At 38.4% G+C, this 18,309-nt stretch overlaps 1 protein-coding gene across 1 annotated transcript in view; it reads left to right on the forward strand.

Moving 5' to 3' along the window:
- The window catches only part of NR5A2 (nuclear receptor subfamily 5 group A member 2), an 84,326-nt gene extending 67,954 nt beyond the window's left edge, over positions 1-16,372 (forward strand). The window contains exon 8 of the mRNA XM_064719892.1: positions 16,125-16,372. Within this exon, the coding sequence (XP_064575962.1) occupies positions 16,125-16,372 (248 nt within the window). The remainder of the gene's footprint in view (positions 1-16,124) is intronic.
- The last annotated feature ends 1,937 nt before the right edge of the window (positions 16,373-18,309 follow it).

Genomic DNA, 18,309 nt, shown 5'->3' on the forward strand with positions numbered 1-18,309 from the left:
CAGAATAATCTCATGAGGGATGTTCTCCTTTCATGGATACAGCATTGCTCAACAGAGAAATCAACCCTTTTGTCTTTAATTCTGCTTCTCACTCCATTACTTTGAAGTCTCTAAAATAATATCTCAGCTATGCAATCTGGTAAACAAAAGCAATAGTTATCTATCTTTGTAAACAGTGGTGAAATCCAGAGTATTAAAGATACTTGGCAGAGTAGATGCAGACTGGAACAATACAGTTTGAAATCTCTACAGATTTTATAACAAACAACATTTTAAAATTAATCGGATTTAAAATATCTTGATGAAATTTTGAGAAAATTGGATCCTTTCCTTTAGAAATTACTTAGCATGAAAGTAGTTCCTTACTGCATTTTCAGGGTCTAAAACTTTGACAATTCATCTTTTGAGGGCCTATGTTAGAAGTGTATTTAGTGCATGCAGGAAAAAGTGTTGTGAGGTTTGGGGGTTTTTTCGTTTTTTTTTTTCCCTGGCTTTTATTTCTTCATGGAAAAAACCAAAAAGAATGACATATTCATTTCTCTTACCTGTCAAAACCCATAGCAAAGCCAAACAATTAAAAATCAGTCCCTAAATTTCTTTAAGATGTTAAAAGATATATACAGTGATGACTTTGACAGTGTTTTGCTCCTAAGAACATTATTTCAGTGAGCTGGCAGGTTTTAGTCCATCCTCCTATGCAGGTTGCACACAAGTGCAGGCAGTATGAAAGAAATTAGGACAGTGTCTATCTTCCAGCTGCCTGTCTTAATGAAATCTACAATCAATGGTTTTGGAAAAAAAAAAGCATGTAATATAAAAGGAATAAAATACAAATTCTGGAGTTATGAGGAACAATTCAAAATTAAACCAATATTTTTTAATAAATAAAATTTTAATCATTCATCTCAGCCCTGCATGTAGGAGTAGTGAATGATAAAATTCTTCCAGGAATCCCAGAGAAAGCCTTCTGTTTCATGGCTGATTGAGCTTTTTGAATAAACCACACTAAATTATAGAGGAAAGTTAATAATTGCTGTTGATTTGTTCCTGATTTTATTTCATTAAATGCAATGAATGCTGCAAATTCATACCTCATGTAACTGTTGAGTACAATGGCATTATTTGAGGCATGAATTTGATTCAATCTGTTCATTACTTGGTTATGTTGTCTGCTTGTCTGACAGCTGCAAGCCATGGAAAAAAGATTAACCATCTTCCGCAAGTACTTTTTCTTTTCATGTCCTTTTTTTCTAAAATGCATATTTAACAAGGTTTTGAAATAACAATAGGATTAGATGCTTGAGAGAAAATTAGGTCATATATTTGTTAGATACAAATCTTGCAAGTAATTAGAAACATGGGTATCAAGCAATATTTGTATTCTGTAGGGTTGCCTTTGTGTGGAGACAGTGGGGATTTCAGAATAGCCCAATCAGTGTGCTCTGCACTTTTTCCCCATTACATTTATAGAATAATAGTAAGGATGGCTTTTAAACACCTCCTCTAAGGAAGAAAATTACCTGCATGTAACCCACATTTATAGGTGTCTCTACTTTTGGAATACTTTTACAATTCCTTACCATTTTTACATATTTAAGTTGCAAGTTTAAATGTACTATATAGGTAACAAAGGAAATACAGTATTTACATAGAATCTTTTCAGCTGCTGTTGGCAGAAATCCTTAGCATCAGTGACTACTTTTCTTAGTCAAGCAATTAGCATAACATGGGAATAAATGGTTATATATTAAAATACAGATAAGTGAATGAATATCCTAAATCTTGGAGCCAGTAATACTACCCTATAGTCTTAATTTGAACATAAGCTTAAATGTTTCACTGAATGAGATTAACTTTGCAGTAGTAACAGACAACAAACAAATTCTGGTTTTAAATACTTTTAAAACCAGAATACATAGACTGAAAACTGCCTCATAGTTTAAAAAATACATTGCAGAGGCTCTTACCTGAGTTTATACATGGGTAATGTTGGCCATTTACTGGAGATGCACTGTAGACTATAGCAAATTTCCCTCTTTGTCCTGCCCCTTTGCTGCTTGTGCAAGATTGAGCACTGAATGAGAAACAAAAGCAAAGTCTATGTCTGAGGGAATTAAAATAGAGAGGTGAAATACTCTAAAGGAACAAGGGAATTAAAATAGAGAGGGGAAATGCTGTAAAGCAACAATGAAAAGAAATCCCAGGTGAGAAAAAGGTTCTGCAAGAGGGATGGAAGAAGAGTGGAAGAGAAGAGGACATCTGGGCAGATCAGGAACCAGGAGTGATTGATGAAAACAAGGGATAGCAGCGATGCAGACCAGAGAGAGACTGGAGGGCTTGAGATAGGAGTCACGGAAATAGGGGGAAAAGGCCAGGAAGGAAGGAGAAACCATAGAACTGTGATCAAAGCCAAGTCAGAGGTGGAAAGGGAGGAAACAGAAGCAAACAGGAATGAAACAATGAAGGAAAATTCAGAAACAAACTTTATGGCCCAGCCTTGAACACAGCCGGAATCTTGAATTGGGAGACAGAAGGGGACTGTGCAGAAACACTTTCACAAGCTTGTGGCTTGGAGTCTGTCCCAGATGATTTCTGCTGGCAGGGAAGGGGTGGGGAATGAAAACTGCAATTCCTCGGGTTCTGGCAATGCTGCTACCAAGACTGGATGAACCTTTCAGAGCAGGAGCTCCTAGTATTGCCCTGGTCCTGTGCAGAGCCATTTAGCATGGGACAAACTGAAAGAGTAAACCTCAAAACAGTCCATGTGGCATGAAAAAATTTAATTTACACATCACTCTAAGAGCAGTTTAAGAGTCTTCTTTATAGGTTTATTCAAAAATTATAAAGGAAAATCCTACATTTAATATCATCTTCAGTGCTGGGAGGGTTTGATGAGTATTATAAACATATTACACAACATCTCTGCTTGCCAGGTGAAGGAAAGTCTCATCTCAGCAAAGAGAAAGATTTCAACAACAGAGTGGGGAAGGAGATTACAACAGCATCTTTCCTCCCCAAGGCCAAAAATTATAACAGAGATCAGCAAACTGCTTGGGACAAGACAGACAACACTGTCCAGTCTTTCACCAGGGAAAAACCTACAGCCTAAGCAGTACAGGTGTCCTTAAAGGCTGGTTGAGGCAGGTTGGATGGGTGGTAGCTTGAGAAAGTCCTTTCCTCTGGTCTAGGACCATCCAATCTGGGACACATTTGTCTTTAGAGAATGGAGTCACCAGCAAAGGTGAAAAGGGCAGGTATCAAACTCACATGCCCTAAAAAAGTGCTGGAAAACAATGCTGCACAATGAAAATATCTTCCAGAGAGGAACATTGTGAGAGGTGACTGTGGGAGCAGTGTCATCCAGACTGCACACTGTGCTCCAGCTGGCCACTTCTTACGGGCGGCACCTCCTCACTTTCTGTTTTGAGACAGGAAAAAGGAGCCTCACGATTAATTAAAACCATAGATGAAGCTACAGAGATGAGCCAGGGAGTAAAGAGGGAACAAAGCAATTAAGAACTTTCCTGTTAAAAATTCACTAGGCATCCTGTAAAATTCAAAGATTGTTATGCCCCTCAAAAGTGCAGCAGAGAGAAGCAGACACTTAAAAGAGCTTTCATTACTTAGGTGCCTTTGGCTCCCTGTCAGGATACTGTGGAACTGGAAACAGCTACAGTAAATGTATTTTCTCTGCATTTGCCTTTCTTGACAAAACACCTCCAATATTTTGATCTCAAGAATAATCAGCTCTTTTGCATTTCCTTTTCAACTAACTGCAGACTTTTGCAAGTTAAAAATTAATGACAACTTCTCTTCCTCTTTTATTTTTTAAACAAAACCCTTCTGTGCTCTTTTCTGAAAAAAAAAAAGTCTTTTTCCTACAACCTGTAACTATTAGTGTAAATGGCAGTCCCACCACTCTTTCTCCCTTCTTTGCGGTAACACACAAAATGAATTCCACCACAACCACCTGGTTTGGGGAAACCATTATTCTGGAAATGAAACATTGTGTTGTGTCCTTTACCACTATTATGGGCAGTCAGTCTGTTAGAACATATTGGACGATTATAGGTTAGTCTTTTCAGACAAAGCCATGGGTTTCAAGTTAGCAGTAACCATCTATCAGTTCTTGAGATTATGCCATGATTTACTGTCACAGCAACATGTATTCTCTGATTTTCTGCCTCCTGTGAAACATTGTGCTTTCCTTTTCTATTGATGTATCAACTATAATAGTTACAAGCAGCTACAGAAAAATCAATAGTGAACTTTCATTACTGTGCACATAAAGAGTACCATGCTGTGAGAGCACCTACTTCCTAAATAGTCACCAGCAGTAAGGTGCACTGCAGATGTCTGTTATTTTGGTCTAAATGAAGAATGTCTGAATTGAAAACAACAAATATCTAAGATTTTTGACACCACTGGATTCTATGTCAAGTTTTCCAGTACGTGATTTTTTTTCCTGAAGTGTCAGGCTTGATCTGTACTTCCTGTACTCTTATTTGCGTATTTTTTTTAATACAATTGACAGATGAAATTAATACCAAAATAAATTGCTGGGCTGTGCTTAACTTGGTTGGACAGAAGCAGTAAGAATTGTGTTAATCTTTGTTGAACTAGTCTGTCTTATTAGTCAAAGCAAGCTGACTGGTGAACAGACCAATAACCTCTGTGTTAAACACAAATAGCATAGAGTTGAAAGAGGCAACACAGTGTTACCACACACTCAGAGGTGCTCCTAGGACTGTGCACTAGGAAGAGCACTGAGTTGCTTTTCAACAGGTGGTTTTCAAAAAGATAGGGTGATTTTTGGTTTAAAAATACTTGCCCGCCTCTGGGAACAAATTAACTTCCAATTTGCAAATGTAAATGAAGAGAGGCAAGAACAGTGAGCATGTGAGTGGACTGCCTTGAAGGAGCCCAAGCCATTCAACGTTTCAGGTCATTTCCCCAGCAACTGGGCAGGAGCCCCTGAGGGCAGGTGGGCAGCTCTGCTGCAGGAGTTAGTGGAAACTTTGGCATTGTGAGACTATGGTGATTTACAGCTCTAAACGCAGTGGTTGATGCTCAGTTCCTTAGATTTGAAAGCCTGTGGATTTCCATGAAACTAAAGCGTGAGGATGCACATGTGTATGCACATCAATTGTATCCTGCCAAATGCTTATCTCACTGTCTGCCATGGCTCCAAGGCTACAGGAAAGCACATTTTCTTGGCTAGTGTGGATCTGGAGCCCCATAATTCATGCTCCTCCTGTTAAGCCTGTGACTATGTTGTCTGTGGAAACATCTCATCCATATCTGACCAAAATATTTCAGTCTGAGCTGAGCAGTGAGCACAAATCTGCAGTTTTCCTGCTGCTGTTTCTTACTGAGCGATTGAAATGTTAAAAATGTGCTGAGGCAGTCCCTCACTGAGAGTGTCCAGTCCTTTCTGACCAGGACTTCCTGTCAAGAAATCAGAGGCAGCTGAAAAGTAAAACTCTCTCTTAAGAGCTGCATGTTTGAAATGCAGGTGTAAGAGTATTTGCTCTATTCCTCACTTCCCTACCCTCTTTGATTGATGAGTAACCATGCTGCCAGAGGGACTTTCAAGTGGGCTTTTCTTTTCATATCTGTATGTTTAAAAGTTTAAGGAATAAGGATGAAGAGCACATCTAAATCTTTGCAAAAATAATCAGCACACACTGGGTGCCTCTCCAGTGTTTCCTACAGGCAGCACTGACACTTGCAGCATAGTTGGAGGTGTCCCTATTTGGGCTTCTGTCATCCCATTTGCCAAACCATTTCTGCAACTAAACTCAGACATCTGGGACAGTAAAAAGTGAAATTTGCAACTCCCTCTCAGATCAAATGTCAGAAACAATATGTTCTGAAATAGTGCAGCAGAAAATTCTCTCTGCTGGTAGGGTTCATTGTCCAAAAGGCAATACTGGCAGTACTCCTTTGCACATTTAAGCGAATTCATGGGCTGCTGCAGTCAGGTGTGACAGTGATCTGGTGACTGGTACATTCCTGTACATACATGACATTACCAACCTTGTTGGCTCTTTTCATCTAAGCCAGTGTGGTTTTTTGTCAGTGCTAATTTGATAGGGGATTGAAACAGCACCAGCTTCAGTGTACCATCAATGTCTTGTGAGCTGTCTGCAGCTACATTTACATAGAAAATAACTGTAACTGCCTAAAAGAGAGTCCACTTCTCAATAATAGCAGAATTCAAGTGTTTGGATAACAGGCATGGTGTATTTGTTTCTTCTGTAGTGCTTTCAGTACTGAGCAAATAAATAAAAGCATTTAATTTTATGTTATCTCAGCACAATTATAAAAGAAAATAGTTCTGTTACTGATTTCCACTTCCTGTATCTTACACAGGCAGAGGTGATTATCTTTTTCATGTTCTTTCTAAACTAGAATCAGCTTCCAGTGATGCAACTTGGTTCAGTGAAAAAAACCTCAAACTGCTAGTGCAAATATTGGCACACAGAACTAGTAAAGCCATGTCTTGAAAAGTCTCAGAAAAGGGTAAAAAGAGGTTTTTGAAATCAATGACTAAAAGACAATTAGTTCTCACACTAAGCCTTGTCTGAAAATAGTGCAAGAGGCTTAAAACTCTGAATTATTGGTCAATTATGTTGACAGAAAATCATAGCAGAGTGCTGTACCTCTTAGATTGGCACATCACTAAAACACCTTTGCTTAATTCTCCTTCTCTCAATGAGAATATATTATTATAATTTTTGCTCCTGTGGGAATTTAGATTTAGCAAAAGAATAAAGCCAAACAATATTCACCCAGTAATAAAAATCTGGTATGAAGTTCAACCATTATCTGGAAATCACTATAATGATATAATCCAAACTGGCTGATCTAATATTTTTTAACCAAGTTGAAAAAGTTTGAAATATAATAATTAAATGCAAATACAGTTCTGATCCCAAAGACCAGAAGAATGCCTTTAAGCTAGTATTTATAACAAGAGCTATTCAACTGAGCTCTCTTGTAAATTTTATCATACCTGAGGCAGTTTTCCTCAGTCGATTAGCTGGAAAGCTGAATATATCCTGAGGCAAACCAGACATCTAGTACAGGCTAAATTCAACTACTGGAGCTTAAATTTGGCTTAATATATCCCCACTTGGATCTGCCTGTTTAATTCTCTTTCATATGATAACGTTGGTTTATTCATAGTCTGGACTTGCCACCTGAACAAACTGTACCTCATATCTTATTCTAATGGAATAGGAAAACTTTGCAAAAACCACAAAAGTTCCTGACTGAAAATCTAATGCAAATTTGGGATTAAAAACTGTTTTGTGAAGTGACTACAAGATTAGTACAGAGAGATTTTTCCCCTAAGGAGTACTGCTTTTTATGATCATGCATTTTTTATAATCTGCAGAGACAGATGGGCTTTATAAAAGGATAGAGCCCGATACTCAAAAGGGTTTCAGTGGCAGCTGCATTTCTGTGTTTTAACCTCAGTAGAAATTTATGCACTATATTTTTCCAGAGAATATTTATATTTCTTCTTTTTGGACTATATCACCCCTTGGTCAACTTCCAGTGGCAGCAGCATAAGTACCTCCAAGATTAATCTGTTCCATTATTCCTATTTTAAACAGTACTTGAGTAGCAAGAGAGGGATAGAAAGGGAAAAGACAGATAATGTGCCAGCTTCTCATGAACCAATAAAGGCAAACATTCAGAAAAGTTACAAATGTCTAGGCAAAAGCAGAGCAAAATTTTTCTAGGTAAAAGCAAATTTCTCAAAAATTTTAATTCCTTATTTTCTAAATATTCTGCTTCTTCTCACCTAAATAATAGACTGGTTTTTCGTCTTCTTAAAACTATATCACACTATTATTGCAATTTGCATATAACACCCTTTTTGCCTCAGTTTGTAACTTCAAGGACTTTGTATGATGTCCTATCATCATTCCCAGGAACTTCATAAATATTTATGACTTCTTAAACTATTCACACCCTACAAATTGCAGGCATTGACAGATAATTCCCTTAAAACACCAACAACTCTGTGTGCTATTGAAGATTCAAAGGATGTTGCAGAAATTAACTGGGGAAACTCTTTGGTTCAATAAATTTCCTACTTAGTCTCATTTTTTAGCTCATCAGAAAACTAATTTCTGCCTTTATGAAATTTGATACTGTGATACTACTGCTCTGACAGATTTGCCTGTATGTAAACATATATATATAAAAAGCTTGGTGATAGGATAATTAGCACAGTAGCTTTGTTACCAATGCTCATTCTAACTGAATATTCAAAGCCAAAAACATTTATTGCCTAAACGTATATTAGGCCCTGGAATGAGGTGAGTAGTTCAGAAAAAGAATGAGTTTTGACTCACCTTCTTTCTTGGTTTATCTGTGAGACTTTCACTAAATCATTTCTGCCCTAGTTTACCAATGTGTGCTCACATACAAATATGACCATACCTCCACAAGACAGTGGTTACAGATTTTTTTTCCTAGAAAAGAGAGATTTAGATTGAGACATTTTTTTCTAGAATTGATCTGTCATTTACCTTAAGCGGTCACTAGATCAAACATACAAACAAGCCCAGAAGCAGGAACCAGAAAGCCACATCAGCCCAGGCAGGTCCCCTTTCCACCAGCCTACAAAGGCTGGCAGGAAACTTGGGCTTTATCACATGGGGTTAATTTTTCCAATGCGCCAGCAGAGCTTCAACCTAAAGACTGAAGCACACTTTCACTGAGAACAGCCTGTAGCAAGCAATACCAGAGATCACCCATTGGCATGGTGAGAGACTCCAGTTATTTGAGGATTTCCTTGAAGACACAACACAGCAACTGCTCTCCAAACTCCTGTTCTTCTGTCATGTCTTCAAAGAAAGCAGCAGCTACTCTTTTATATGGAACATAATCCTATCAGTGAATGCTGAAGCATGGACTAAAATACCTACAGAATAAACCTTTGGGCCATGGATGGGTTGCCCTCAGTCCCAGATGAGCAAGAGACAAGAAACGTTTCACTGCTGACCCACAGGGCAGGAGCCAGGCTGGGACTCCAGCAGGGGCAGAACTGCAGGCAGGGAGGGAGCTTTGGAAAGTGAAAGAAAGTGAGGTGGTAGTGGAGTTTAAGCATGGCAAAGCTGAAATGCCAGCAGTAGAACCACTATTTGGTGTTGTGTTCTGTCCCCACATCTCCTGGGCTGGGGCACAGTTTCATCCCCACTGGTTCCCCATACCCCTGGCTTGTGGATCTACCACCCCTGGCTTTGTGGCTGTACCTGGATATATTTTTTCCTCCCAAGCTGCAGTGAGAAATGCTGGACTTTGTATTTAAGGGTGTAGCTGGCTGTGGAATTTGGGACAGGATCTGTGAGCAACTCTTCCATCAGAGGCCTGGCAGGATCTTGTTTTATTGTGTTTCAATGGCCACAGTATCACGTATGCATCATGTGCAAGTAATAAGGATGTTTGTTCCTGGGGTGTCAGGACAAGAAGTGAGTGGAGATTTTGTTTGTTTAACTTCCAAGAGAGTACATGCAGCTTGAGCTGCTGAAAGTCAAGCTGTTTTATTTTCCTGAGTGATGACTCAGTAATTACACCAGTCATAAAGATTCAAGAAATCAAATTAAGCTTTGCCCTTTGTCTTTACTGGTACTGTAAGAAAAGAAACAACTGAAATGTAGTAACCTACTTCCACATTCGCAAAAGCAGAGGAATCCACCTTTTTTGCCCCATGTCTCTCTTCCCATTGCAGAGCTAACAGTGCCAAAAGCAATTATAAAATTACTCACAAAATCAATAAGCATGGTTTTTAACAGACATCAGGAGCTTCTCAGTAAGAATCCATCATTTTACAATCTTTTTAGAACAAAAGAATAGGTGTCAATATTTTAAATAGCATTAGAAAGAAGCCTACCACTATAAAGCAATATGAAAATGTTTCAGTTGAGTCTGAGTTCTTCTGAAAGAAAACAGAAGTCCGTCAAGATTGAAAACTGAGGGAGTGAAATAGGATCCAGACTAGGAATTGCAGCTTGTTCTCCCAAGTATCTTGTTCTCACTTTAAAAATATATACAATCTTGCCCAATACTTGGGCATGAATGAAACATTCTGCTATAGAAGAATTTAATTAAGATTTTCAAAACAATGTGCCCTTTATCAGATGTTACGTTCAACTGAAAATGAAAATTACTTTATGACCCTAATAAATAGTCAGAGATCGACTGCTGCACTGTTACAGACAGCTTAGCCACTGCCAAAAAAGAATCATAAAGACAGGAAGTTTTCTACACATTCAGTTTGGACTTGGGAGTCTTAAGAAAAGTGCTTTTTGTTTTACACTGTAGAGGTTTTTCAAGGTTTGGAAAGTGCTAAATATATGCAGCTTATCACTGATTAAAAAACATCTATCAAGAATTGTTTCCCATGACTTCTAAGTGAATAATATTCAGCACAGTCCTGCTGTAATAAAATTGAGGGGAATTTTGTAGTAAGGAGCTTATCTTTACCATAAATCTTCCTTCATTACAGCATTTTGTCTGTCAAGAAGGCTTAGCTATAGAATGGCATGCATCTGCCTTCATGACAGATGTGCTATATGGAACTGCTGCTGTTGCCCTTAGTTTCAGTGAAGGAGAATTGTGGGTAATTTTCAGAGATTGGCACTTTATCAACCATTAGTACACTTGCCTTCAAAAAACTGTTTGCCACATGTCAAAAATCTACCTGTGTTTTAAGTCCTATAATGCACAGACTTTGCAGGGCTAGCAGAAAGTAGGAAAAATTAGTACAAAACTGTTCAAATAGAGGGAATTTGTTAACATCACCTCAGTCCTGGTTAACTCCCCTTCTTTGAACTATTTTGGGGTAAAAATCTTCATCAGAACTAACATATTCCATCCTCAAGCTCACATGAGAATTGCCCTCGCCCAAAAGGCCCTGATGAGAGCCCCAGCCACGTGAGGAGGTACAGTGTCGCTGTCCCTGATAAGACAGAATGTTTCTAGGCAGAGGCCATGCTGCTTCTCAAGCCGTGCAGCATGGCTGGAAAGAACCAGGCAAACCTCTCGGAAGGCAAGCCTGAAGGCCATCCTGGCCAAAACCAGCCTCAGCAGAGTTTGGAAGATGTAACAGTTTTTATCAATGAGCCAATCACTCCTTGCAAAGAGCTGCTAAGTGTTAGAGGCATTGGGTTTCAATAAAGCCCTTAAATGATGGGGCTCATCAGCCCCCTCGGGTGAGGAAGCTCAGGTCAGGGCTGGTAACAAGCCCTAGTGCCCGGAGTATCCATGAGACTGGAAGCAGCCTTGTGAAACGGAGAAATCCTCTTTCCCATGGAGAAACCCAAAATCTTATTTTGTCCTTGCAAAGGTGCAAAACGCAAAGAGGCAAATGAGCTGTGTTCACACCTCTTCATTGCTTCATGTAGAAACAGCATTGAATAAAAGACATGAGCAGTAAAATTTAACCAGCTTTCTCTGGGAAATATTTAGTGCTCCCAAGGAGTTACTATTTTTCAAAGTTAAATCTCTCATTCTGTTTCATTTTTCTTTTTAAAATTCCCAGACCAAAGGAAACTCTCCATAGATTAGTACATCCCCAAATTTTCAGTATTTCATGTCTGGAATATGAGGGAGAAAATCTCTCTGAAACCTAAATATTTTTCCCCTCTAAAGACCAGACCCATTTTGGGGGAAAATATGCAAAAGTGTTCTCCCTGGGCTGAATGTTGCGTGCAGTTTCAGCTTAACGCACGGTTTTATGGCAGATGTGGAAAATAATCAAAATGGGGAAATCTGGGAATACTGGCAGATCTTCACTGTGACTGCAGAGCAGATCCTGACACACTATAATACTGTTTTTGTCTTAATCGTCAAAAGTAAGCTATAGAGAACAAAAATTCTTTGTTTGACAGAAAAGCAATTGCTATTTCTTGTAAAACATATAATATATTCCAGAAGACCTAAGGGTTTACTTTTCAATAAGGATAGAAAAAGATGCGCGCCCCACTGTGAGCTCACAGTAAGGCTGTTTCATGTAAAAAGTTGGTAATTAGTCCCTGAGTGAATAAAGTAGAAGAGCTAAGAGACTGATACTTACTGTAGCAACACAAAACACTTTTTCTAGCTGCTAGGATTTAAAGGGTGTGTGGGTGGGAGGGGGGGACCTACTCCTACTCATTTAATTTACAAGCATCTAAACTTCAGAAAATGATTTCTTGCATTAAGCTTAAACATGTGTACTTTAAATTGTTACTAACCGATGTAAAGATCGATAAGAGACATTCCAGTTTAAAAAAGATATATAACAGGGATGAGGAATTATGTGAAAGGATAAGGGATGTCGTGCTGTACACATCAGTAGCAGATTTCACGCTCATTGTACTGACTGCCTTCAGCAGCTACACCAGCATTGCTTGGTGTCTCACCAAGTTAACTCCTCAGCAGTCTAAGGAAATACTTGCAAAACCAAATCTGTTTGGCCAGAGTTCCATAATAAACACCAAGCACAAAACCAAACTCAAACCACAGGAACACCATCTACTTAAACCCCAACATTATTATTTGTATCACTGCCAACCAACACTAAGTACCATCAGTGAAAACAGTACCATTTCTTGTTCTAGCTGCATAATTTGAAGGTACTGGAAATAACTTAGTATTCACATGTTTTCCTTTGTTATTACTCATCTTAACAGTTTATGATTCTCTCTCAAAAAAAACCATATACTTTTTATTGCAATTATGGGTTCAGCAACCTATTTCTGACAACATATAAGTATCCCAGGAGACCTTGGGAGATGACAGTGGAGTTTTACACAGTGCTCTCAGCACATATCCTTTGACTTCTCTCTGTTCAGATTGTATCATTTGGTTTACTGCAGCATTCACTTGAATATGAGATAAGAACAGACATCAAAAGTCTTATGCAGAGATCTTGGTCACTTCACAACTTCACAGAGACTCACCCCAAATCAGGTTGCTCCTATGTCCCTACTATTGTAATTGCAGTCCTGAAGACGTCTACACACAAATGAATTATGTAGTGGTGTCCCATATTGTGATTACTTGGACTGTCCCTGATTCAGTATAGAAATTCAGGAAAATCTACATATTTCCCCTGGTTAACTAATAACATCTTGTTTACAAGCACTGAGCCTCACCACAAATAGCAAGAACTTGTTTAGAGGAAAGACATTAAAAGTATTTATCCGGGCTGAATGTGGCACAGGAGCCCAGAACTACTTTTGTTTACTGTTATTATAAACTGGACTTGTTTCTAAATCTTGGCTGCAGTGCTTATTTTGCCACATTGAAGGAACTGTCCCAAGATGAGGAAAAAGACCAGCACAGACCTTCCCCTGCAGTTCTGCAATGCTCATGGGACTCCCTGAGGCCACAGAGCTGACAGGGGTACAGGAGCACCTCACACTGCACCCATGCACCCACTGCCAAAAGCCGCTGATCCTGGGCTTGGGGGTAATATATAATACATAAAATATGTCTTCTCTTGTCTGGGAGTATAGCATCAATTCAGCTAAAAACAGAAGAATAAGTGTCTCTAAAACACATATTAAACTTGCTGCTTTTGTAGAAAAATATTAAAAGTTTGCAATTATCAGATTTTGTTTCTTCTTTATCTCTGTAAAAATTTATCTTGTGATTTTTCAATAAATATATAATCCACGCAATAACATTTAAACAGGGGGTAAAAATAATAATGAACCTGGTTTTCCAAGAAAACAGCACAATCTCATACACAGTACGGCTCAAAATAGACAGAGAGTAACAGAAAGATACCCTTTGAATTTAAAGGGGGTTGAATCAGATAACAGTTTGTAAAACTTCCTGACTTTTAAAATTATTTTTACAGAGGAAAAAAGTTCTAAATACTGGTTCTGAAATCATCATATATTTGCTGTTTCAGTTTAATCAGCAAACAGTTTAATCTCTAGCATAGTCCCTGTATTCTGTGGGAGTTTTTATGTTCTAGCAATTCATTCATGACTACATTTTGCATCTGAAACAACCTATTTAAGCTAATTGTGATAGGTGATACTGTTTCTTTTTTAGCTTTATAAAAATATGCTTAGAACACCCAATTTTTAAACCAGGTTACACTAGCTATAAAATACCTTGGGAGTTTTCTGTAGGTACATAAAATAATAAACAGCTATATTTTATATGAGAACATGTCCAGTGTAGTACAGGAAAACATGATTATCCAGAGATCTCTAGAGACACTGGCAAAAAGACTTTGGATAAATGAGTTTGAATAGCTAAGGGACCAGGCACAGCAGCTTTGAAGTTTCCAGTCCTCTTCACTAGGGATAATGTAAAGTTCAGATGATTCTTGCTGGACAGCCATCACAATTTCAGTATTACTGGCAAGTTCCTTAAGTCAACTAACTGGTGGATGTTATGACCCCAGTTCCCAACCAAGCAGCACAAATCCAGGAGTCACTGGCTTCATTTCCACAGTGAAACTGGGACAGGAAAGAGGCAGGCAATAACAAGCCCAGCAGGAAGCACTGGCCCCGGTTCATGCAAGAGGGAATCCAGTGTGCAGCTGGCAGCCAGCACATTCCAGAGGGGCTCCTGCTCAACAGCCTGGAACTCGGCTCAGGAGGCTCTGTGTGCTGCCACGGGCTGCCACCGGGACCCTTGGCATCTTTCCTATTCTCTTGTTCTAAAGACAATGTTTTTCTCCTCCAACCATTTCCCTCATGTTCCAGCACAAAGTTATGTGCAGAAACCAATATTTGCTCCCTTTAAAGCACTTCTAGGAAAAGCTGCAGTAAGACCCAATTCACACAGGCGCCCAGGCTCCCGATGGAGCGGGTGACCAATGTGTGTTCCTGTTTTGCAAAGGAAAACACTCATTTCCCCACAATCAGAGGCTGGCATTTACAATGAACCAAATTCTGCAAAATTCTCCATCTCCTGGGCTCCAAAAATATCCACAGATGAACAGATTTGTCTTTATACAAAGTGAATAAGCAGCAGAGTTGTGCCCAGTAGCACCATGCTCTAGCCTCACAAGAAAGTGCTGCAGTACTCTACTGATGGTAAAAATGATCAAACACAACCAAAACAAGCTCTCCCAGCAAGTGCTCTCTAATCAGCTCCCTCTTCCTGCATTAGAGCAGCACTCTAATTTGCAAGCTTTAGAATAACTTCTGCATTCACCAGACATGTTAAAAGACAATTTCATCCGAGTGGTTTTTACACAGGGGAGCAAACAATGAGGAGATAATATACTGGCATTTATCTCTGACCAGCATTTCCAGAGCTTGAACTTGCTGCATAGGAACAGAAGATGATCAAACAGAGGCAGAGTGAACAAACTGTACCTGCCGTGCTGATGTAAATGCCCTGTTGTCCAATACCAGAAAAAAAAAAAATCAGTGTTGGATTTCAGATACCATATGCAGGTTAAAGGGCACCATTCTTATCTAGTATTCTACCCAAAGGACAATGATTTCATTTTATAAAGATCATTAGTCAGTGAAATATATATTTTAGAGAGTTTCTAGAAGGGAATATTATTTTGGCAGTCACTGGAGTGTACCAGATGGTTCATTAACATAGGCTAGACAAGTCAAAGGCTTTCAGAATCATTTTGAAAATGTCAAACAGAAACAAGAGCACTGTCACTTTTTATTAGAATTAACTACATCATACCCTGGACACAGATTTCACCTTGGGTCAGAAAAATTAATACAGAATTATATGAATTGTGTAACATAGTAGGTTAAAGATAGGGCTTCCTCTTGGGACTCATTTGCTAGCAATATATTATGGTCTTCTACTTTAGGAATCCTCAACCTTTCTTTTTGTTAGCTATGAAAAGAGCTGACCTTGCTCAGACTCCATTGGTGTCTAATTGATTTGAGGTATATGCAGAATTTCAACAAGACTCTCCACTAAAGCTCTTTTGTAATCATTTTCCCAGGAAAGTTGGCAAAAGAGTTCACTGAATATTCAGCAGCTTGTAAAGTATGCTTTTGTCAGGAGGCAAAAAAATACATCCATTTAGTGAAACACTGACTTCATAAACACGAATTAAAATGCAACTGAATTGTTACCTGGGTTTTTTTCTGTCTTTTTTTTTTATTATCATTCAGATGTCAAAAACCTCGAGAACTTCCAGCTTGTGGAAGGTGTTCAGGAACAAGTGAATGCTGCTCTGCTGGACTACACCATGTGTAATTATCCACAGCAAACAGACAAATTTGGGCAGCTTCTCCTGCGACTACCAGAAATCCGGGCCATCAGTATGCAGGCCGAAGAATACCTCTACTACAAACACCTGAACGGGGATGTGCCATGTAATAACCTTCTCATTGAGATGCTGCATGCAAAGAGAGCATAAATTATACCCATTAGAGCTTCTGCTTTCAAGGAAAAGAAATTATTCTGAACTGCTCCAAGCAACACTAATTAAAACGTGGTTTTAAGACTTTGCAAAATGGTGTAATAATCAAATACTAATAGTAAATAAGTGATGTATCAGGGTATTTGTATTGCAAACTGTGAATCATATGCTACACATCCCCAAAGGAATCTATATAGGACTTTATACTGGAGTGAACTTAGCAGGTGGATACCATCACCAATGTCAACAAGAAAAAGGACAGAATGATCGTTGTATATTTAACTCTGCTGATTGCCAACATGAAGAAACCTAGGTGAAAAAAAACCTGATCTGTATTATTGAGCTAAGATGGTGGGGAATTGGAGTGCACTAAATTCCTTCACTGCATAGAAGGACTCGTAAAACAGTTACAACAGATGCAAAACTGCATCTACAGCATCTTCTGTCATCCTTACAGGGACCCAACACTTACTTCTTCTGTGCTAAATGATGTGGCATCCATTGAACAAGCTGTAAGAGAGAGCTGGCCTAGGCCAAGTGCTGTGGCCACCAAACCCTCCGAGGCTGGGCCTGCCTGTGGGGCCTGCAAAACGCTCCTAGGAAGAGTCTGGGATCCAGTTAGCTTGGCATTCTTAACTGTGCTCTGAAGTTTGTATTGTCACGTGTTCATGTCGTTCTACCAGGCAGTATCCCTCTTCTACTGCTCTTATCAGATAGCTGTTAAGCAGCTAAGGAAATATTCCAAAATAAATTAGTCAATTCAACTGCATACTCAAGATGGCTCCACTATATATTCATGGTTGTTTCCAAATAAAGAAAATAGAGATATTTCAGCCATCCCAAACAACACTTTCTTTGACAAGAAAACAGAAATAAGAACACCAAATGCTGGTGTTAAAAAACTAAAAATAAATTTTTAAAAGAATTTTGTAATAAAAGAAGTGACAAGTGAATTGTACAACTGGATGATGCCAGGGAGCTTATTAAGAAATTATCTTTAAAATTGCCAGTCATTTGGAAACTAAATTTCAGCTCAAACATCCAATATCTAATGAAACTTCCTGTTTTCAAAGTTAGGTAATATACCTATTTTACGCAAAGAAAGAAGAGTGATACTGCTGTGTCTATGTAGGCCAAAGTCTGCTGCAGAACAAATATTAGAAAAGAACAAACATTTCTCTCTCTGTCCAAATGAAGATATCAGTATTAACATGTAGTGCCACATTTATAAGTCTTGCCTTATTTCATTACCCTTAAAGGTAACTGCGCAGGTGTAGATCAACATACATTTCAAAATAAAGTATTAATCTCTAGCATTAACAAAAACATAGTGTTTACATTCTTTAGGTCCTGTGGGGAAAAACTGTGATAAAATTGCAGAGCAGTGATTTCCTTATTATTTCTTTTAAATTGGTAATTATTTTACCAGTACTTAATTACTGTATGTCGTGAGACACTAAAATCAATAGGGGTATTTCATTTTTATTTTAATTTTTGAGATTATTGGCTGCACAATCACTTGTAGAAACTGTATAAAATCCTAATACTTTAATTTTTTTTCATGAAGATTGCTGGCTTTTGAATAGTTTATTTATATTGTATATGATAGTTTTCACTGTAGACAATTATGATGCTAATTTATTGTTCTTTGGTTTCATCTTTATATAAGATATAGCCAGAATGAAGAAGCCAAATATATGTGTTTACTGTAGCATGTCTTCAAGTTAGTGGAACATAGTTCAGGGACACAGAAGGGTCTTTACAAATTAAAATCATTCACTTGATTAAATGTCTGTAAATCTTCATAATCCTGAATGTAGTTTATTTAAATCTATTGTAAATTATGTGAGTTGTAACTTTTTCTGTTTCATGTGAACTTGAAAAGGTGCATTTCTCTCACTTTTGTCCAACCATTCATCCATTGTATACCAAAG

This window comes from Zonotrichia leucophrys, chromosome 8 (genome assembly GCF_028769735.1).
Source record: "Zonotrichia leucophrys gambelii isolate GWCS_2022_RI chromosome 8, RI_Zleu_2.0, whole genome shotgun sequence".
Taxonomy (NCBI): domain Eukaryota; kingdom Metazoa; phylum Chordata; class Aves; order Passeriformes; family Passerellidae; genus Zonotrichia; species Zonotrichia leucophrys.